Source organism: Nerophis lumbriciformis, linkage group LG32 (genome assembly GCF_033978685.3).
Source record: "Nerophis lumbriciformis linkage group LG32, RoL_Nlum_v2.1, whole genome shotgun sequence".
NCBI classification, from domain to species: domain Eukaryota; kingdom Metazoa; phylum Chordata; class Actinopteri; order Syngnathiformes; family Syngnathidae; genus Nerophis; species Nerophis lumbriciformis.
The window spans coordinates 25,303,502-25,327,558 of NC_084579.2; the positions used below are offsets into that span (position 1 = coordinate 25,303,502).

At 41.9% G+C, this 24,057-nt stretch overlaps 1 protein-coding gene across 1 annotated transcript in view; it reads right to left on the reverse strand.

Annotated features, from left to right (window-relative positions):
* Positions 1-20,978, reverse strand: part of ulk1b (unc-51 like autophagy activating kinase 1) — a 49,476-nt gene extending 28,498 nt beyond the window's left edge. The window contains exons 1-4 of the mRNA XM_061927230.2: positions 20,307-20,978; positions 14,413-14,505; positions 14,156-14,197; positions 2,239-2,271 (exon numbers count right to left, since the gene is read on the reverse strand). Coding sequence (XP_061783214.1) covers positions 2,239-2,271; positions 14,156-14,197; positions 14,413-14,505; positions 20,307-20,396 — 258 coding nt within the window. The 5' untranslated portion in view covers positions 20,397-20,978. The remainder of the gene's footprint in view (positions 1-2,238; positions 2,272-14,155; positions 14,198-14,412; positions 14,506-20,306) is intronic.
* Between the last annotated feature and the right edge of the window lie 3,079 nt (positions 20,979-24,057).

The window sequence follows — 24,057 nt, forward strand, 5'->3', positions numbered from 1 at the left end:
TTTTGTTGCCCTTAAATGCCTCCTTCCTGAATTTGTAAAAAAAAAAAAAACCAACAAAAGATTTTTTGATAATAAAATATACTGACCAAACCACTCTGGTAATGACAAAAACAGAGGGATTTTATAGGTGGGTTGCAATCACGTGACCAAGAGGTTCTTCTGGGTTTCAAGCAATAGTCTCGAGTCTATTAGGCTACTGTTTATTTATCTGAATCCGTGCAGATTTAGGCTTATTTTGAAAGATTTAGAGGCAAATATAAAAGCAATCATGAAAAAATATTTTATATATCTTAAGAATTTTTTTTTTTTTAACAAGGTTTAAACTATCTTCACCAAGAGGTTATTGCTGCCTCACTTCACTTGACACTTATGGTATTTAGAGAAGAAAAGATTGGAGGCATATCATGTATTTACATCTGGAGGGGTCCTCAAATTAAGCATTAATCCGTGACAGACAAAGTTGGATTTATTCGTACTCATCAGTAAGTACCGTATCTGATTGCTATAATGAGTGCCGTGCTGCTGTGATCGTGACGCTAATGAGAAAAAGGATACATTTGTTTGCTGTTGATTTCCTGCTACAAATATTAGTCTGTCATCTACAATTCATGTCTGCAGTTATTTGTATGCTGGGCAAATTCATATTTTGTCTCATTTAGCTATATATGTCCCTGTTCATCAAAATAATAATGTGGTCATCTGTGTTGAATAAAGCACTTGGCTTTACTGCACAACAACTAAGCTTTTAGTGTCTGTTATAAAAATGGACAATGAAAATATGGTCGATTGGGCCAACAATCCAAATATTTATTCCTAGGACTTAACATGACGTTAGTTTATTTGCACAAGCAGGTCTTTGTAGTTATATTAAAGCAGAGCAACCACAAAAGAACAAAAAACTAATGCAATCTTTTGTAATTTCTTTACGTTTAGTTCTGCTCTCAAACACTACTAATATAAAAGAGAATAAACTCGATTGCATCACAGAAAGTTTCTCAAACAAATCAAATATTCAAATATTTTACAAAGTGATCGCTGCAGACACAAGTAGTCTGATTGTACTCCACAAGATTATGAAAGTGATATTTTTAAGAGCCATTTTCTTTGATGCACTTTAGTTTTTTCCTGACTTTATTACCTTTATAAACCACTTATTTCGGGACTATATGGAAGCTAAATTTGAACGATTGGAACACCCAAGAACAGAACAGCAATACAGCATTTTCTGCTCAAACTCTACACTCACTTGTTTTAATGCTACGCTCAAGCTGCTTGACCATTGTGTGAATTAAGCTGCATAGAAGAAAAAACGATGTGACGTCATATACAACCCTCCTATACTTGGTATCGTTACTGCCGATATCTGTATAAATCTGCCCACCTCTGTTGACATTCAAGAGCTCTGTCTGTAGTGTAGCATGTTTAGCTAATGCACGTCCTCCAGTATTAGTAACACTAGTTTATATGCCACCATGGAGGTGAGGATTTCTGACTTAGAAGCTTTGCACTGTGGAGGGAAGTTAGTCTCACAAAATGCTGCATGTTTTCCATTGTTCTCTTTTGATTAACTACCTTTTGGATGTATTGGCAGGTTACACTGTGTTGCCTATACATGTTTTTAACGCCCGGTTACACACACACTGTGATTAGAAGTCAGATGAGGTGTTACTGTCCCAAACTGTACAGTGGCAACATGTAGTGTACTGTACTGTTGCTGCAAATGAGGGCATCTTCAGATCGTAACATTGATTTTCTGCAATTCAAGATGGGGGTCCTTACGCTTATTTGCAGCATTAATATGAATGAATGTAGGAACTCGTGTCCGAGAAATCACTTTCTCCCTCCCTGGATGTTAGGATCAAATGTCCCTCCTTTGTCCTTGTGACTCAGCAAGTTGTTTTGCTCATAAAAACACTACACAGTAATAATTTCAGGAAAACATATTCAATTACGATTGGTCAGTATGAAAATAATGCAATTCTAAACATTGATTTGCTATTTATGTGTGTTTTTTTCCTTAGGTTTTTGATGATTACACCATTCTGTGTCCACACACAGGCAGTACAAGAGACAAACACAATCAGCTAGCCTGTATGAAAGGACACAACAGCGTGCGGATGATGCCCCCCTTGATGCCTGAAAGCGGGGCTAATTTTAGCTCGGGGGCCTTTCAGAGCCACCCACGAATGCTGAGACAACACAGCGAACAAAGGCCAAAGCCTGCAGCGGGGGGCTTACCTCCATCACCAGGTACACTGAGCTGGCAGTTTCCTAAAAGGTGGTAGATAAGAGTAGGTGGGATGGAAGGGAGAAAAAAACATGTGAGTGACAGACAAAGACAGGAACAGGTGGTTCTTGAGCTGGCAGATTGTGTAAACAGACAAGTCATCCATTTTACTTGATGAAAACCTTGAGATAGAAAAACAAACTGGGGAAGACTTTTCAATGCTGATTAGTACACTTGTTATTGAAACAAACGAGAAACACTGAAAACACTTGAATGCTCTGCAACATAAATAATACAAAAGTCAACAGGTTGCTCAGTAAGAGACATGTACAGTTATTTTTTACAATATGCCACATTTGCATGACTGTTAATGACTGCAGTTCGCATTAGGGTTGCAAAATTCCGGGAATATTCAAAATTGGAAACATTCCATGGGAATTAACGGGAATATATGGTAATTAAAGAGAATTAATGGGAATTAATGGGAATAAACATTGAATGCAACATGCTAGATCTTGCAGCCAGATTATTAGCTAAAACAACCTGATTTAATGCAAATTCAGTAGAATTTCAACCCTGCACATTGCATTCCTCCATCACATGTGCAGTGCATTCTTCCATCACATGCACAGATAATTCCCAGCATGCTACACACTACAGCAGGGCTATTGAGGCCACACTAGTATTTGAGCCCAAGGACTTCATCCTAGGTAAGTTTTGATGATATTACTGGGGTAAATATATTTGATCTATGGTATTTAATTTTAATAGAGGTGTAATTGCTTGTTACTGTATGACTGTAGACTACTCCAGCAGACTTCCACCCAAGCTAGCTAGCTGTTCCTGTACTTATTAAATGATTTTGGGGCCAATATCTCTAGCTAGCTAAGTTTATGTACCACCACAGTCTCATAATGAACTGAAAATATTTATCCGTTAGCCGTGATGCAAATTTTCTCTCTGTTTAAATCCCATTCATTTATGCTAACAACGTTAGCGATCCAAATTGACCTTTTTTGTGATCTGTAAAGTACAACTAGCAAATACTGAATCAAAACGTGTAGATTCCTCTGCCTTCTGTTCTGCTAGCCATTCTGTTGTCATACAAGAATGTAGGTTATAGTTTGATTTCGCATGCTGATTGAGTGTTCATTTATTCATCTCGCCTATTTCTATTCATTTGTCCATCAGTAAAATATTTTTAAAGACTACTCCAGTTGTTTAGCTGACTATTTATATCTGTGTGGCCTTGCATTAGTGTTTTACAAGAATAAATAAATACAAACAGAATAATGCCACGTACACCATCTGATGTGTGGAGACATTTCATCCCAACCAATGTAGGCAGAAAGGCTGTGTACATTTGCAAATACTGTGCAAAGAGCTACGTCAAAAATGCCACAAAGATGCAGCAGCATATAGACAAGTGCCCAAAAATATATAATTTTTATAATTCCCCATTAATTCCCATATATTCCCATTAATTCCCATGGACGGTGTCCAACTTTGAATAATTATAAATTGGTCAATATTTCCAAACTTCCTGAGCTTAACTTCCCGTGGTAAATTTACGGAAACTTTCCACCCCTTTGCAACCCTAGTTCTCATTGCATCATACAGTATACGTTTTTGTGTAAGTGGGCCTCAATAAAAACACTCTTATCACATGGCAGCAGATGACTGTGGTCTGGAAGTGTCACGCTGAAGCCAGTGGTGTTTTTTTTTATTTAAAAAATAGTTCAGCTGAATCAGAGCGCCTCTGAGCTATTGTTGTTTACTTGAGTGGTGCCATCAATTTAATTTAAACTGCACAAGGTCTCAAAAAATACATCTACCACAATGTGTTTATTTATTAGTATATTTTTTTCAAATGCTGTTGCATGCAAAAGTGACAATACCTTTGAATTCCTCATTGGTGTTATGTTAGTGGCTAAAAAGATAATCAAAACATTTGCAACAGCGTCCACCGAAAAGTACAGCCACAACGATAAACATAATGGTAAATAAATATCAAAAAGACAATGTCAATCTAATCTGATTTCTTTCTTTGTGAAGGCAGATGTTTTGATCTGACTCGTGTACTCGATATGGTGAATGTATGCTGCTTTATAAACAAACTGTATAGTGAAATTAGAAGGACCTGCAATCCCTTGTTTTGTATGTGGTATATGGATTAGTTTTTCTTTATGCTGGACAAGTACACAATTAGAGCGTAGTGTTCCCTCAATTATCACCATGGAAACATTCCAGAACCCTCGGCAGTAAGTTAAATTCCGCAAATTCGGGACACTATTTTTTTAAGATTTTTATCAATACTGTATGCATTTAAAGTCTGTATAAGCCCTCCACACAGCTTTCACACACACCTAAATATTTAATATGCTCGTTAAACACTTCCTACACTCTGAAACCAATGTCATTTTAACATGAAAACTTATATGGGTACTCAAATCTCGATGTACTCAATTGTACTTTAAAATCTGTGATGCCCTGAGACCATAGTAAGTGAACAGTGAAGTGGCGAGGGGACACTGTATATGTAAAAACTGGCTAAGTTACACAATCACACTTTTTTGATGCACACACTGTTTGAGACACATTCCATTTATTTTCACAATTGCTATGTAAGATAGGAACACATTTTTGTTTTTTAAGGCATTCTCACTCGTAAATAAACGCTAGCACAGTGGCAAGGACAGCATTAATCTAGCCCTTAAAGCCCATCCCATCAGTTAGAATCCTAGTGAGAGCAGACATTATACAGTAAATGGTTGTTTTGTATGTTCATAGTTTGTATTTCTTGTCTAGCACTTAGCATTACTGCTACTTACTGGATCTACTTACATTGCTATATGCTTAAAATGACCAAAATATGTAAATGTTATGAATGTGCCTGTTACTACATTACATACACACTTACAGCATATATAAAACCGTTGATGGACGTTCTTGAATGTTTTTACAGCACTTTGGAGTGGTATGGTATAGTGGGTAGAGCGGTCGTGCCAGAAACCTGAGGGTTGCAGGTTCGCTTTCGCCTCTTGACATCCAAATCGCTGCCGTTGTGTCCTTGGGCAGGACACTTCACCCTTGCCCCCGGTGCCGCTTACACTGGTGAATGAATGATGGATGAATGATGGGTGGTGGTCGGAGGGGCCGTAGGTGCAAACTGGCAGCCTCGCTTCCGTCAGTCTACCCCAGGGCAGCTGTGGCTACAAATGTAGCTTACCACCACCAGGTGTGAATGAATGATGGGTTCCCACTTCTCTTTGAGCGCTTTGAGTACCGTATTTTCCGCACTATTAGCCGCACCTAAAAACCACAAATTTACTCAAAAGCTGACAGTGCGGCTTATAACCCGGTGCGCTTTATATATGGATTAATATTAAGATTCATTTTCATAAAGTTTAGGTCTCGCAACTACGGTAAACAGCCGCCATCTTTTTTCCCCGTAGAAGAGGAAGCGCTTCTTCTTCTACGCAAGCAACCGCCAAGGTAAGCACCCGCCCCCATAGAAGAGGAAGCGCTTCTTCTTCTACTGTAAGCAACCACCCGCCCCCGTAGAAGAAGAAGAAGCGCGCGGATATTACGTTTCATTTCCTTTGTGTGTTTACATCTGTAAAGACCACAAAATGGCTCCTACTAAGCGACAGGTTTCCGGTTCATGAAAAGACGCAATCTCTCCATCCGCACACGGACTACTATTTCACAGCAACTGCCTAAAAAGACTTTCAAGAAAAGCTGGCTACTTTCCGTGCATATTGTAAAAACAAGATAGCTGAAAAAAAGATCTGGCCAGAGAACATTATCAACATGGACAAGGTTCCACTGACTTTTGATATTCCTGTGAACCGCACTGTGGATACAACGGGAGCACGTACGGTGAATATTCGCACCACAGGGAATGAGAAGTCATCCTTCACTGTGGTTCTAGCTTGCCATGCTAATGGCCAGAAACTTCCACCCATGGTGATATTCAAAAGGAAGACCTTGCCAAAAGAGACCTTTCCAGCCGGCGTCATCATAAAAGCTAACTCGAAGGGATGGATGGATGAAGAAAAGATGAGCGAGTGGTTAAGGGAAGTTTACGCGAAGAGGCCGGGTGGCTTTTTTCACGCAGCTCCGTCCATGTTGATAAACGACTCCATGCGCGCCCACATCACGCTGGTTTTTAATATATTATTAAAGTTTGACTGACCTATCTGACTGTTTTTTTGACATTCCCTTTAGCGCAGTTAGATGCGGCTTATAACACGGGGCGGCTTATAGGTGGACAAAGTTTTGAAATATGCCGTTCATTGAAGGCGCGGCTTATAACCCAGGGCGGCTTATGGTGCGGAAAATACGGTATCTAATAATAGAAAAGCACGATATAAAATCTAATTCATTATTATTATTATTACTTTATAGGCGGAATAGAGCGAATGCCATTAGCTCCATTGCTGGCTGACTTTTGCTAGTATTTATGAGTTAGAATGCATAAAAAAAGAAATACATGTGTGTTCTTGTTTTACGTATGGATTTTGAATGATGGGAAAAATTACAAAAAAAGCGCAACTCACCTTTAAAAATAAATGCTGTACTAGTGAATGTATAAGCTTGTAAGTTGGGGTAAATAGTAGTGCCTCAACTTGCAAGCTTAATTGGTTTTGTGACAAAGTTTTAACCTGAAAACACTTGTACTTCAAATCAAGTTAATGCCAGAGAGTAAGACCGGCTAGTTTGGTCGAATCTTACAGGATTCACTGTGGCATTTTTACACCAACTAATGGATGCTATTAACTCAAAATTGTGCTAGCAATTTAAAGCAAAACAATTAGTCGAGAACTCTTTAAGTTTGGGCACTTTCAAGTTGAGCTACCACTTTAATAAAAATCAAGACAAAGTATTTTTGCCAAATGAACACATGTACCCCGCCTTCCGCCCGATTGTAGCTGAGATAGGCTCCAGCGCCCCCCGCGACCCCAAAGGGAATAAGCGGTAGGAAATGGATGGATGGATGAACACATGCCTCTGCAGCCATGATCTTTCTCAGGCCTGAGTTCTTCTTTTGTTAATGGGTTGTACTTGTATAGCGCTTTTCTACCTTCAAGGTACTCAAAGCGCTTTGACACTACTTCCACATTTACCCATTCACACACACATTCACACACTGATGGAGGGAGCTGCCATGCAAGGCGCTAACCAGCACCCATCAGGAGCAAGGGTGAAGTGTCTTGCTCAGGACACAACGGACATGACAAGGTTGGTACTAGGTCAAAAAACAGGTCAAAAGAAGGCAAAAAGGTAAGTTAATCTATTAAAAATATATACATACACATATATACAGTCGTGCTCATATGTTTACATACCCTGGGAGAATTTATGATTTCTTGGCCATTCTTCAGAAAATATGAATGATAACACAAAAACCTTTCTTCCACTCATGCTTAATGGTTGTGTGAAGCTATTTATTGGCAAACAACTGTGTTTACTCTTTTTAAATCAAAATGACAAAAGAAAGTACCCAAATGACCCTGATCAAAAGTTTACATACCCCAGTGACTTTGATCTTATAACATGCACAAAAGTTGACACAAACAGGTTTGAATGGCTAATCAAGGTTCCAATCCTCACCTGTGACATGTTTGTTTGTAATTAATGTGTGTGCATAAAAGGTCAGTGAGTTTCTGGGCTTCTGACAAGACCATTGCATCTTTCATCCAGTGCTGCACAGATGTTTCTGGATTCTGAGTCATGGGGAAGGCAAAATAATTGTCAAAGGATCTGCGAGAAAAGGTAATTGAATTGCATAAAACAGGAAAGGGGTATAAAAAGATATCCAAGGAATTGAGAATGCCAATCAGCAGTGTTCAAACGCTCATTAAGAAGAGGAAAATGAGGGATTCAGGTAGACCAGCAAAGATTTCAGCCACAACTGCCAGGAAAATAGTTTGAGGTGTAAAGAAAAATCCACAAATAACACTCTCTGAAAAACTGTGGTGTGGCTGTTTCAAGATGCACAATAAGGAGGCACTTGAAGAAAAATGGGCTGCATGGTTGAGTCGCCAGAAGAATATATATACATATATATATATATATATATATATACATATATATATATATATATATATATATATATATATATATATATATATATATATATATATATATATACTCCTCTCTGAGCTGCCACCTTAACGTGGTAGAGGAGTTTGCGTGTCCCAATGATCCTAGGAGCTATGTTGTCCGGGGGCTTTATGCCCCCTGGTAGGGTCTCCCAAGACAAACTGGTCCTAGGTGAGGGATCAGACAAAGAGCGGCTCGAAGACCTCCATGAATAATAAAAAACAAGGACCCAGATTTCCCTCGCCCGGACGCGGGTCACCGGGGCCCCCCTCTGGAGCCAGGCCCGGAGGTGGGGCACGATGGCGAGCGCCTGGTGGCCGGGCCTGTCCCCATGGGGCCCGGCCGGGCACAGCCCGAAGAGGCAACGTGGGTCCCCCCTCCAATGGGCTCACCACCCATAGCAGGGGTCATAGAGGTCGGGTGCGATGTGAGCTGGGCGGCAGCCGAAGGCAGGGCACTTGGCGGTCCGATCCTCGGCTACAGAAGCTAGCTCTTGGGACGTGGAACGTCACCTCGCTGGGGGGGCAGGAGCCTGAGCTAGTGCGCGAAGTGGAGAAGTTCCGGCTAGATATAGTCGGACTCACTTCGACGCACAGCAAGGGCTCTGGAACCAGTTCTCTCGAGAGGGGATGGACTCTTTTCCACTCTGGCGTTGCCGGCAGTGAGAGGCGACGGGCTGGGGTGGCAATTCTTGTTGCCCCCCGGCTCAGAGCCTGTACGTTGGAGTTCAACCCGGTGGACGAGAGGGTAGCTTCCCTCCGCCTTCGGGTGGGGGAACGGGTCCTGACTGTGGTTTGCGCTTACGCCCCAAACCGCAGCTCAGAGTACCCACCCTTTTTGGATTCACTCGAGGGAGTACTTGAGAGTGCTCCCCCGGGTGATTCCCTCGTGCTACTGGGGGACTTCAATGCTCATGTTGGCAACGACAGTGAAACCTGGAGAGGCGTGATTGGGAAGAATGGCTGCCCGGATCTGAACCCGAGCGGTGTTTTGTTATTGGACTTTTGTGCCCGCCACAGATTGTCCATAACGAACACCATGTTCAAACATAAGGGTGTCCATATGTGCACTTGGCACCAGGACACCCTAAGCCGCAGTTCCATGATCGACTTTGTAGTTGTGTCATCGGATTTGCGGCCTCATGTTTTGGACACTCGGGTGAAGAGAGGGGCGGAGCTTTCTACCGATCACCACCTGGTGGTGAGTTGGCTGCGATGGTGGGGGAGGATGCCGGACAGACCTGGCAGGCCCAAACGCATTGTGAGGGTTTGCTGGGAACGTCTGGCAGAGTCTCCTGTCAGAGAGAGTTTCAATTCCCACCTCCGGAAGAACTTTGAACATGTCACGAGGGAGGTGCTGGACATTGAGTCCGAATGGACCATGTTCCGCGCCTCTATTGTCGAGGCGGCTGATTGGAGCTGTGGCCGCAAGGTAGTTGGTGCTTGTCGTGGCGGTAATCCTAGAACCCGTTGGTGGACACCGGCGGTGAGGGATGCCGTCAAGCTGAAGAAGGAGTCCTATCGGGTTCTTTTGGCTCATAGGACTCCTGAGGCAGCGGACAGGTACCGACAGGCCAAGCGGTGTGCGGCTTCAGCGGTCGCAGAGGCAAAAACTCGGACATGGGAGGAGTTCGGGGAAGCCATGGAAAACGACTTCCGGACGGCTTCGAAGCAATTCTGGACCACCATCCGCCATCTCAGGAAGGGGAAGCAGTGCACTATCAACACCGTGTATGGCGGGGATGGTGTTCTGCTGACCTCGACTGCGGATGTTGTGGATCGGTGGAGGGAATACTTCGAAGACCTCCTCAATCCCACCAACACGTCTTCTTATGAGGAAGCAGTGCCTGGGGAGTCTATGGTGGGCTCTCCTATTTCTGGGGCTGAGGTTGCTGAGGTAGTTAAAAAGCTCCTCGGTGGCAAGGCCCCAGGGGTAGATGAGATCCGCCCGGAGTTCCTTAAGGCTCTGGATGCTGTGGGGCTGTCTTGGTTGACAAGACTCTGCAGCATCGCGTGGACATCGGGGGCGGTACCTCTGGATTGGCAGACCGGGGTGGTGGTTCCTCTCTTTAAGAAGGGGAACCGGAGGGTGTGCTCTAACTATCGTGGGATCACACTCCTCAGCCTTCCCGGTAAGGTCTATTCAGGTGTACTGGAGAGGAGGCTACGCCGGATAGTCGAACCTCGGATTCAGGAGGAACAGTGTGGTTTTCGGCCTGGTCGTGGAACTGTGGACCAGCTCTATACTCTCGGCAGGGTCCTTGAGGGTGCATGGGAGTTTGCCCAACCAGTCTACATGTGTTTTGTGGACTTGGAGAAGGCATTCGACCGTGTCCCTCGGGAAGTCCTGTGGGGAGTGCTCAGAGAGTATGGGGTATCGGACTGTCTGATTGTGGCAGTCCGCTCCCTGTATGCTCAGTGCCAGAGCTTGGTCCGCATTGCCGGGAGTAAGTCGGACACGTTTCCAGTGAGGGTTGGACTCCGCCAAGGCTGCCCTTTGTCACCGATTCTGTTCATAACTTTTATGGACAGAATTTCTAGGCGCAGTCAAGGCGTTGAGGGGATCTGGTTTGGTGGCTGCAGGATTAGGTCTCTGCTTTTTGCAGATGATGTGGTCCTGATGGCTTCACCTGGCCAGGATCTTCAGCTCTCACTGGATCGGTTCGCAGCCGAGTGTGAAGCGACTGGGATGAGAATCAGCACCTCCAAGTCCGAGTCCATGGTTTTCGCCCGGAAAAGGGTGGAGTGCCATCTCCGGGTTGGGGAGGAGATCTTGCCCCAAGTGGAGGAGTTCAAGTACCTCGGAGTCTTGTTCACGAGTGAGGGAAGAGTGGATCGTGAGATCGACAGGCGGATCGGTGCGGCGTCTTCAGTAATGCGGACGCTGTATCGATCCGTTGTGGTGAAGAAGGAGCTGAGCCGGAAGGCAAAGCTCTCAATTTACCGGTCGATCTACGTTCCCATCCTCACCTATGGTCATGAGCTTTGGGTTATGACCGAAAGGACAAGATCACGGGTGCAAGCGGCCGAAATGAGTTTCCTCCGCCGGGTGGCGGGGCTCTCCCTTAGAGATAGGGTGAGAAGCTCTGCCATCCGGGGGGAGCTCAAAGTAAAGCCGCTGCTCCTCCACATCGAGAGGAGCCAGATGAGGTGGTTCGGGCATCTGGTCAGGATGCCACCCGAACGCCTCCCTAGGGAGGTGTTTAGGGCACGTCCGACCGGTAGGAGACCGCGGGGAAGACCCAGGACACGTTGGGAACACTATGTCTCCCGGCTGGCCTGGGAACGCCTCGGGGTCCCACAGGAAGAGCTGGACGAAGTGGCTGGGGAGAGGGAAGTCTGGGCTTCCCTGCTTAGGCTGCTGCCCCCGCGACCCGACCTCGGATAAGCGGAAGAAGATGGATGGATGGATATATATATATATATATATATATATATATATATATATATATATATATGCAAATATGTATATATATATATACACATATATACATATATACATACATACATACATACATATAAGGGGTGTGAGAAAAAATGTATTCAAATTTAAATCGCGATTCTCACGTTGTGCGATTCAGAATCGATTATCATTTTTTTAAAAGCGTTTTATTTTATTTAAAAAAATTGTTTTATTTTTTTTTTAATTACTCAATTTAATAAAACAGTACACAGCAATACCATAACAATGCAATCCAATTCCAAAACCAAACCCGACCCAGCAACACTCAGAACTGCAATAAACAGAGCCATTGAGAGAAGACACGACACAGAACAAACCAAAAGTAGTGAAACAAAAATGAATATTATCAACAGTTTCAATATTAGTTACAATTTCAACATAGCAGTGATTAAAAATCCCTCATTGACATTATCATTAGACATTATATATATATATATATATATATATATATATATATATATATATATATATATATATATATATAAAAAAGAACAATAGTGTCACAGTGGCTTACACTTGCATCACATCTCATAAGCTTGACAACACACTGTGTCCAATATTTTCACAAAGATAAAATAAGTCATATTTTTGGTTCATTTAATAGTTAAAACAAATTTACATTATTGCAATCAGTTGATAAAACATTGTCCTTTACAATTATAAAAGCTTTTTACAAAAATCTACTACTCTGCTTGCATCGTCAGCAAACTGGGGTAGATCCTGCTGAAATCCTATGTATTGAATGAATAGAGAATCGTTTTGATTTGGGAACAAATCGTTTTTGAATTGAAAAACAATCAATATTGAATCGAATCGTGGGACACCCAAAGATTCACAGCCCTAATATATATATATATATATATATATATATACATATATATATATATATATATTAAAGTGCATTCTACAATTTTTGGTCCTAAATCAAGCATTTTTCAAGCATAGAAAATAGGGATGTTCCGATCAGGGTTGAATACTGTCGATTCTAATACCAATCTTCCATGAGCGAAATAGAACAATACCCATACCGATCACATGTATTAAGTGTACATTGTTCAATCTGTTTAGGGTGAGTGCTTTGAACAGTGTACCAATATCAACACAATATTTAAACTAGTTCCGAAGTGTTTACAATTGTTTGCTCACAACACAGTCAATAGTACACAATAACTAAACAAGAGTAAAAATTGTAGTCTCATACTCATTTAAATGATTTGGTTTTTGCCCTAAAAGTCTTTCTAAGTGAAGGGAATTACTTCCTGATTTTGTAAATAAAAATATAGACTTCTTGAAGAACTTATTTCTCGTGTTGTTTCAAGCTAGCTTAGCGATTAGAATGTCTGCTCTTGGCTTACTCTTAATGTGTGAAACATATTTAGCTTTGTCCTCTAGTGATAATACTAATTGATAATGATTAGATACTAAGAAATGTAGCTTATTTGCACAATGGAAGTGATTATATAAACTAAGCAGATAACTGCCTCTGTCAATCGAGTGACCAAAAAAAATTGTTAGTCAGAGGTAATTCGTTCAAACCGAGCCACGCAGCCCCCCAAGTACTTAAAACATAACACAGGCCTTACATGAAAACAGGCAAAAGGCACCTTTGTGGTATTTCTGGTATGCTTAGACCCTGTAATGCAGCGTAAAAAAACACCACCATTCCAGCTGAACTTGCCTCATTGAAAAGTGTAGACATTACTTAAGGATAAAATTCCTCAGTCAGTCAGGTCTGGTCAGATGACAGTTAAATTCCACAAATCTAACAGAAACACTTGCTTGAGTTCAGGTGTGTGTGAGGTTGTCCTGACTGTGTGAGATGTGTGTGTCCAGGCCACAGTCAATGTGGGTTCCCAGGTTGCATGCTTGCAACCCGTGACTATTAATTTCTTCGAACTACTTCTCTGCAGCGCTAAGATGCTAATAATGATAACTAAATAGGCACATGTTCACATTACCTGGCTATATTAGAGTACTGGGGAGCACATTCGGGCCTTGAAAATGGTCAGAAATACAAATCGCTGATGAAGCACACCACAGACAATGAAGGCAGACACTGTGTAAACAATGTCTGGGTTCAAGAGGACACAAACCAGGAAGTGCCACTTTTATAAAAGAAAAACAGTCAGCCACAAGCGTGTTTTTAAGAAAATAAACAGTTCCTTGGTTAAGGACAACAACACAGAAAACCAAACTCGTCGCATTGCATGCGAGAGAAGTGGGTCATGTGGCACAGACATGGCCAACAGCCCCATCTGCTCAGTGTAGCTAGCTAGCACAGACTGATGACAAACCGGGACAGTGGGAGATGAGATAATGACACGGGATGTTATGATGTAGAAGCGTATTATTACACACCTGAAAGTCCAGTAATGCTACAATGTTTTCATGCTTCAGTTCCTGCAAAAAAACAGACAAGGTAATTTTTTTTAATTTCAAGGTTACTTTTAAAAATGGATGCAGTATTGGTCTTGTTCCGTCCATTTACTGTAACAGGGCATACCTTTAGAACATAAATAAACAAAGCTTAAAGGCTAGCAAAAATGCTGAGAAATATAATGCATATAATTTTAATAATAGTGTTTCAACTACTAAAAAGGTGTGTTTCATCTCACCTTAAGTATTTTGATCTCCTTCCCTAGCAATGTTTGGGATTTGGCCAGGTTCTTTTTGTTGATGCATTTAACTGCCACCTCCCAGTCATGTTTCTGCAAGGAGAAAATGCATACATACCTAAGTGGAAATTCCATCAAAATGCGTGTGGTTAATAATACTGTGAAAGTCAGTTTGTGCCATAATAACAAGTAGAACTGAATGAAGAACTCCAAATGCCATATTTTGTAAACTAGTTTCCTCCACTGTAATAGAAGCTATGCCCCAATTAATTCCAGAGTGTGTCATACGCTGGGGAAAAAAAAGCGTGCCACACCTCATATAGACACCACCTTGATTATTAGCTATTATGACAGATACACTCATGTGTCACGGCAGCGCTCGAATTTTACAGCGGCACCTGCCGCGACCGCCCTCGTCATTTTCCGTAATGCCCAAAAAATTGACCAACATTTGCGGCAAGAACAGGCCGTGACCGCCCTTGACTTTTTACTTGTTAATGGACAAGGGATGTAACAGTAAACGGTATAATGATCCTTCCATCCATTTTCTACCGCTTATTCCCTTCGGGGTCGCGGGGGGCGCTGGAGCCTATCTCAGCAACAATCGGGCGGAAGGCGGAGTACACCCTGCACAAGTCGCCACCTCATCGCAGGGCCACGGTATAATGATCATTTGTGATAATTCCCGACGGTTAGTAATACCGTTTAATGTTTTAATGACCGAAAAAACGTCATTTATTATTGCATTTTCGGCAACACAAAGTCAGGCGCATGCGCACTCGCATCGTTTGGCTTGATAATCATGGCGGACCAACGACACCGACTTTGCTGCGGAGATTTCCCCTTGGATTAAACGGTTTACCGCCATATTCCCTCGCTTCCCGCCGTGCGTTTAGGAGCGCACTGCTGTGTTTAGATGGAGACAGGTTTGGACAATATTGGAGACAGACGCACTTGTCCCCACACTAAATGTATACAGCAAAGGAGAAAACTACTTGATGTTTTGCAGGAAACAACTTGTTTATAAAGTCTTTACTTTGTTTACTGGGATGCTCACTCGTCCTTTATTTAACTGCAAACTGTATCAGTGTTCAAATAACATCAATACTAGCTATAATGTTTTGTCATCTCATCAAATTGAATGCAGGCGGTGAAGATTGTTTATTCGATGTGTGAGGTATCACTCCGGGGTTTTTTTGTTGTTGGCCAAACTGCTGTACTGAAACACTAGGGAGGCGTTGGAGAAGAACACAGCTTGTTTATTAGACTTCATCTTCATTAGCCAAACTGCTTTGAGTTTTATTTTGGTATCAAAAAGTAAACACCAGGTTTTGTTTACATTAATTGTGGGTTTTTTCATGTCACTTCAAAAATCATTCGTGTTACATAATTTTGTTAATGTGTTATTGTGTATAGTTAATTCCTATACAACATATTTCTGCTCAAAACATCATCCACATGATGTACATAACTTAAAAAAAAATAAAAATACAAACTCTCTGTCAAAATGTGAAATAGAGATAAAGGCATCATGTAATGACAAAAAGCTGACAAGTTGATGTTATTAAAGAATAAAAGAACCTAATATTTGTCTATAAATATATGGATAACATTTATCTATAGTCTTTTTTATTAGACATTACCAATGACATGATGGTATTACGTTCACACCCCAACACTGTTTTACTTAACAATCAGTAATCATGATTTCAATATTGATAACAATAATCTTAATTATTACTTTGGCCATAATTGGCAGCCCTAGATCCCATACATGAACACTAATATATATATATATATATATATATATATATATATATATATATATATATACACACATACATACACTGTATATATACACTGTATATATATATATATATATATATATATATATATATATATATATATATATATATATATATGTATATATATATATATATATATATATATATATATATGTATATATATGTTTAATAAGGTTATCCAAAAAATAGTGCTCGATACCGTAGTAGAGCGCAATATATGTATGTGTGGGGAAAAAAAATCACAAGACTATTTCATCTCTACAGGCCTGTTTCATGAGGGGGGTACCCTCAATCGTCAGGAGATTCTCCTGACGATTGAGGGTACCCCCCTCATGAAACAGGCCTGTAGAGATGAAATAGTCTTGTGATTTTTTTTCCCCACACATACACATATATATATATATATATACACATATATATATATATATATATATATATATATATACATATATATATATATATATATATATATATATATATATATATATATATATATATATATATATATATATATATATATATACATATACATATATATATATATAATTATGTATAATATGTCCTGCCTCGAAAGAAAATAATGTTTGCCTTGGTGCCTTTCTGACTTGCCTTGGTGCCCTAAAATATGAGCCCCCCTTTAAGGGGGGCTCATATTTTGCCTTGCCTTGCCTTGAAAAAGTTAAAATTCGAGGCCTGTCACGGTAAATATTATTACCCCAAAATAACCACAGACAGAACACGATGTATTACATGTTCTGTATCAGCCAAGTGTTGTAGGCCATAATACCGTACAACATAAAGATATATTTCATATATTGTACAATAGTATTGCAGGGCTCGAATTTAACCACGGCAAAGTCACGACCACCCTTGTGACTTGCCGTAAGCCCTAAAAGATTGACCAAAATCGAAGGCAACAGCATGCCGTAACTGCCCTTGACTTTTTACTTGTTAATGGACGAGGGATGTAACAGTAAATGGTATAATGATAATTTGCGATAAAATTCCAGACGGTTAGTAATACCGTCTAATTTTTTTATTACTGAAAAACCGTCATTTATTAAAGCATTTTTGGCAACACAAAGTCAGGCGCCTGCGCACTAGCGTTGTTTGGCTTAATAATGATGGCGGACAACCTACACAGACTTTGCTCTAGAGATTTCACCTCGGAGTAAACGGAGCCAAGTGCTTGGTTTAACGTAACCCTCGCTTCCTGGCGTGGGTTTAAGAGCGCACTGCTGTGTTTAGATGGAGACAAGTGTGGACAATATTGGAGACAGACACATTTGTCCCCACACTAAAAGTATACAGCGAAGGAGAAAACTATTTGATGTTGCTTTCATTTTCTCAATACAGCATTCTTCAGCTGCTGTTATTGAGAGTTAATGATGTGAGGAAACATGCAGCAGGCGATGTGTCGTGAACGTTGTCACAACTTGTTTATAAAGTCCTTAGTTTGTTTACTGGGATGCTCACTCCTTTATTTAACTGCAAACTGTTTTAGTGTTCAAACGCAGGCTGAAGATTGTGTATTCGATGTGAGAGGTGTCACTCCTCTTTAATTTTGTTGGCCAAACTGTTGCACTGAACTACAAGGAGGCGTTGTTGGTGAATAACAAAGCTTGTTTATTTGACTTCATCTTCATTAGCCAAACAAATTTGAGTTTTATATTAATATCAAAAAGTAAACACCATGTTTTTTTTTAATTTCTTGTGTCACAAATATATTACTTCAAAAACCATTCATGTGACACAGCATTTTGTTAATGTTTTATTGTGTATAGTTAATTATTATTTGTCCCGATACAGCAGCTACATGTACATATAAATGTACATAACTTAAAAACATACATACATAAATACATATATATATACATATATATTAGGGCTGCAACTAACGATTAATTTGATAATCGATTAATCTGTCGATTATTGCTTCGATTAATCGATTAATAATCGGATAAAAGAGACAAACTACATTTCTATCCTTTCCAGTATTTTATTGGGGAAAAAACAGCATACTGGCGCCATGTTCTTTCAACTTGCCAAATAAAACAAGGAAAATGTTACAAAAATGCACACTTTTGACACCCCTGCTATAGATAATAAAAAATTTAAACTGATAAATGTATCGATAAAAAGCAGAGCCTGACGACGCATGCGCATTTATCACAACTCTCTCGCTCTCTGTCTCTCTCCCTCCCTCACGAATGCTGCTGCACGCACAATTTGTTGTGTTTTTAACCCTGAACGTACATTGAAAATACACGCAACCCTAACTCAAAATGCCGGACATTTGAGGCATTTAAGAAACATCGCCCGACAGCCCCGCAAAAGATGACATGTCCGGTGAAAAGAGGACGTATGGTAAGGACCTAGCCCGGTTCACGTCCGGTGAAACCGATCGCTGCTAGTCCTCTTTTGCTAACATGCTAGCAGCTAAAGGGCTACAATAGACTGACCGTACGTCCTCTTTTCACCAGACATGTCCTCTTTTGCGGAGCTGTCAGGGCGGAGTTTCTTAAATGCCTCAAATGTCCTGCATTTTGAGTATTGTTTACACAACGTGCAGTACGCTACTTAATATGTCCGTGTGGAAACTCGTTCGGTACACTTCTGCACCGAAACGAATCCCCCGTACCGAAACGGTTCGATACAAATACACGTACTGTAACACCCCTAATATTTTGATTATTGTTCCTCAGCTGTTTGTAAATGTTGCAGTTTATAAATAAAAGTTAAAAAACAAAAAACAAAATAATGTAGCCTCTGCGCATAGCATACATCCAACGAATCGATTACTAAATTAATCGCCAACTATTTTTATAAATCGATTTTAATGATTTAATCGATTAGTTGTTGCAGCCCTAATATATATAGATATACATATACATACACATATACATATGTATACACATATACATATATATATATATATATATATATATATATATATATATATATATATATATATATATATGCATGCTTTGGAGCCCCTGCCCCGAAAGGTAATAATGTTTGCCTTGACCTTAAAAAGTTAAAATTTGAGGCCTGTAATATGGTAAATGCTTCAAATAGTAACTATTCAATCAACCACAACAACTAAGTACATAGTCTATAAAAGCAAATAAAAGCTTATGTTACATAGTCTATAAAAGCAAATAAAAGCTTATGTTGTTAAGCTGTTGGTGTGAAACTCACATGTTACACACTACTGCTGTATACATTGAACTCATCATCCCTACATGTTTGCAGAGATCTGGACAAGGTGGGGGGAGGAGGGGGCAACTTCCACAGTTCCATTAAAGTTGTGACATAAGAGAGAACATATATGATACTGTATGTCCATTAAAGTTGTGACATAAGAGAGAACATATATGATACTGTATGTACAGTTGTGCACATATGTTGGCTCCTCCCTCTACTGGGGGTGGGGGGCTCCACATTACATATTTACCTGCCCAGAAGAACAAACCAGAACGGGTCTGCAGTGTGAGTCCCTGTTCATCTTTACCACACTTGCTATGTTCTGATGCAATGGCCTGAGCAGGTACCAGAGCAGTACATGTGTTATTTGTAAAAAATAAATAAAAAAATAACAATGAGTGCACATATTTTGTATTGCTGTTTTTATTAATTTTTTAAATCACAGGCCTCTTATATTAATTGCATCTCCACAAAGGATTTTTATGATAATACCTGTTTATGTCCTAATAACAATCTTGAAAGTTGGGTAACATGTTACAACATGTTTATCAACCGTCTCGCGTTGTGGTCACCGCCAACCGTTTATTCAAATCTACACAATGTGGGATCACTAACACGTGTGTGACATTATATCACATATCAAACTTTAAACTTTTGTTTTAGTTTACAGTGTTATTATTTTAAAGTACATCCTGTTCGGGCAGCTAGGCCTCTTAAGGTCGTACTGTGAAAACAAACAACAAATGGCTAACAGAAAGCAGCCGTAGCAAATAAGTCTTTAAATTCCACACATGCGTGCGAGTAAACGTTATTAAAGTGATATTAAAGGGTTGTCAAAAACACGAACAGGGCTTTAAAAAGGGCGGAAACATTAACACTTACCTCTCGGTGCCTGCCTTTAAAGACGACAGCAAATGCGCCGTGTCCTATGAGATCCTTCCGACTGAACTCGAATCTCCCCACCGTCTCCATGATGCCTCTGTCGGCTTGAGCTCTACTCTGACCGGGGCAGAGAACCAGGGCGCCCGCGGTCGCCCTTCTTGCTAGCGAGCTCGCCTTTCTCCTCGGTCAAGCAGGGGCAGCAGTAAGGACGGTCACCCCCTCTTTCACTTGCCAGGAGCTGCCGTCCAGACAACAAGCGGCCCTCTTTTCTCATGTTCGCTCGTTACGGAGGTTCACTCCCTACGAGGCCGAGCGAACACTTCCATTATCCGGACACCGAGTTCCTCTTCGCGAACTGAATGTAGCCTAGCGGCCTCGGACGGTCCTCTTGTTGTTCCAGCTGTCGCTAATGACGTGCCACCTTAAAAGCAGCTCGCGCTGCGTTTTGTTTATATTCAGGAGCTCCTCGCCTCTGTCGTCTCCAGCGTCAACACGACTAAATAAGCGCTGACTGCCAACCCCAAAACTACACCTATTATATCAGATGAGTCACTAATAATAAATACAACCTCCAATCTCTTTTGGACAAAAGCGTAGTCGTGTGAAGTCAAGGTAGCATCGATGGTCCCAACAAAGCAGACTGTGTAGTCGGGGGACTAACGCGCATGCGCAGAGTCATCACATCCGTAGCTTTGACGTCATATGAGTGTTCAGTAGTCAACTGTCATGAAGGGACAGTCTTGGTACTTGTAACAATACCTAACATATTTTTAACATGTTTACATACAACATACGTTGTTTTAATGTGACTTGTATTTTGAATAAAACGTGAAAAGGACGTTTTTTCACGCTTTAGTGATATTCTAGCAATCTAGCTAGATCAAGCCAGTAATTGATTGATTGATCGATTGAGACTTTTATTAGTAGGTTGCAAAGGTGGGGGTTGAGGGGGGCGGGGCGTGGTTGGGGGCGGGGGGCGTGGTTAAGAGGGGAGGAGTATATTTACAGTAGAGATGCGCAGTTTGCGGGCACAACCGCGGAGTCCGCGGATTATCCGCGGATCGGGCGGATGAAATAAATAAAAATTAGATTTTATCCGCGGGTCGGGTTAGATTTTAAATAGATTCAGGTGGGTGGCAGTTAAACCAATTCGGAAATATATATACATTGTTAAATGTTGTTACCCACATACGAAAAACGAGCAGGCACCTGCAGCATATGCCACAACAGAAGAAAAAAAAAAAAAGAGATGGACACTTTTACGGAGCGGAGAAGGGACGCCTCGCCGGGGTCCGGGACCGAGGCCCCTTCCCCCGAGAGGGCCCCACCAGGAGCCGTAGCTGAGGCGATCCGCGAGAAGGGCCCGACGCACGTCCAGGGTCACCACCGCGCCCACCGCACCGACACCCCGCCTCGTCCGCCTTCGCCGCGGCCGGCGTCACGCGCAGCAGGTAAGCAGCTTACCTGCCCGCCACCCCCGTGGCCGGGGGCTCGTAACAGGGGTCACTCCGCGCGCTCCGCCCGCGCAGCTTACCTGCCCGCCACCCCTGTTGCCGGGGGCGCGTAACAGGGGTCACTCCGCGCGCAGTGCGCTCACGAAAGGGGTGGGGCTCACCCTGGTTGATATAGCGCTTGGAGGTGCGCTCAGCGTGGCTCCCATATGATTGCGCACTGGTGTGCGTCTGGGTCGTGACAGCGTGGCACGCGAATGTCGGTGCTGCATTGGATCAGTCTCCTTTCTTTAACAGGCAAAAGCTTTATAACCTCACTAATGCCTTGCATCGTCTATATTAGATACATAACAACGGGCGGATGCGGGCGGGTGCGGTTCTGATCAAATGTTAGGTCGGGTGGATGGCGGATGGTTGACGACTTTCTGATGCGGTTGCGGATGAAATAATTGCCTATCCGCGCATCTCTAATTTACAGCTAGAATTCACCAAGTCAAGTATTTCATATATATACATACGTATATGTATATATATAAATCTACATCCTGAAAATATGCAAACAAAACTGTATTTAGATTAAAGTTAAAGTACCAATGATTGTCACACACACACTAGGTGTGGTGAAATTTGTCCTCTGCATTTGACCCATCCCCTTGATCACCCCCTGGGAGGTGAGGGGAGCAGTGGGCAGCAGCGGTGCCGCACCCGGGAATCATTTTTGGTGATTTAACCCCCAATTCCAACCCTTGATGCTGAGTGCCAAGCAGGGAGGTAATGGGTCCCATTTTTATAGTCTTTGGTATGACTCGGCCGGGGTTTGAACTCGCGACCTACCGATCTCAGGGCGGACACTCTAACCACTAGGCCACTGATACTTCAAACTTGCATTAATAAATCTTAAGGAATATAACATAACTTGGCTTCTGAGAGCTTCAAAATGTAATGAATAAAGTGCTAAAGTTGTTGATAAACAAGCAATTATTTTAATAATTAAATATGGTTATTTTAAATGAATTATTATGATCATTTAAAATTAATTATTTCAAATATGTTTATTTTAATGTATAATTCTATGGCTGGATGTAATAAGGAGTCAGAAAAAATACAAATAAAAATACAATTAATTTTCATGTTTTTAGCAAAATATAGTGAACTTTTTTTATTTTATTTTTTTTTAAATTCCATCCATCCATTTTCTACCGCTTATTCCCTTTGGGGTCGCGGGGGGCGCTGGAGCCTATCTCAGCTACAATCGGGCGGAAGGCGGGGTACACCCTGGACAAGTCGCCACCTCATCGCAGGGCCAACACAGATAGACAGACAACATTCACACTCACATTCACACACTAGGGCCAATTTAGTGTTGCCAATCAACTTATCCCCAGGTGCATGTCTTTGGAGGTGGGAGGAAGCCGGAGTACCCGGAGGGAACCCACGCAATCACGGGGAGAACATGCAAACTCCACACAGAAAGATAAATATATTTATTTTTAGGTAAGATAAACATAATAATACAATTTATCTCTAGTCTGGATGATTTAGTTCTCGTCACCCTGTTGTCCTCCCGTCTCTTCCCCAAGGATGGCTCCATGAGCTGGGCAAACGCCTGGAGATGCCCTCCATCAACAACGCGGTCGGCGGCCCGTCGGTGCGCAGCTCGTACATCGCCGCCCTCCACTTCACCCTCAGCAGCCTGACCAGCGTCAGCTTTGGCAACGTGTGCGCCAACACGGACGCCGAGAACATCTTCTCCATCTGCACCATGCTCATCGGCGGTATCAATCAATCAATCAATCAATCTTTATTTATATAACCCTAAATCACAAGTGTCTCAAAGGGCTGCACAAGCCACAACGACATCCTCGGTACAAAGCCCACATACGGGCAAGGAAAAACTCACCCCAGTGGGACGTCGATGTGAATGACTATGAGAAACCTTGGAGAGGACCGCATATGTGGGTAACCCCCCCCCCCCTCTAGGGGAGACCGAAAGCAATGGATGTCGAGTGGGTCTGACATAATATTGTGAGAGTCCAGTCCATAGTGGATCCAACATAATAGTAAGAGTCCAGTCCATAGTGGGGCCAGCAGGACACCATCCCGAGCGGAGACGGGTCAGCAGCGCAGAGATGTTCCCAGCCGATGCACAGGCGAGCGGTCCACCCCGGGTCCCGACTCTGGACAGCCAGCACTTCATCCATGGCCAACGGACCTGTGCCCCCCCCCACATGCCGGACGCCTCGTATGGAATAACGTGATTGGGCAGGCACGCTGTTTATATCGTGGGAAAGCGGACGTGA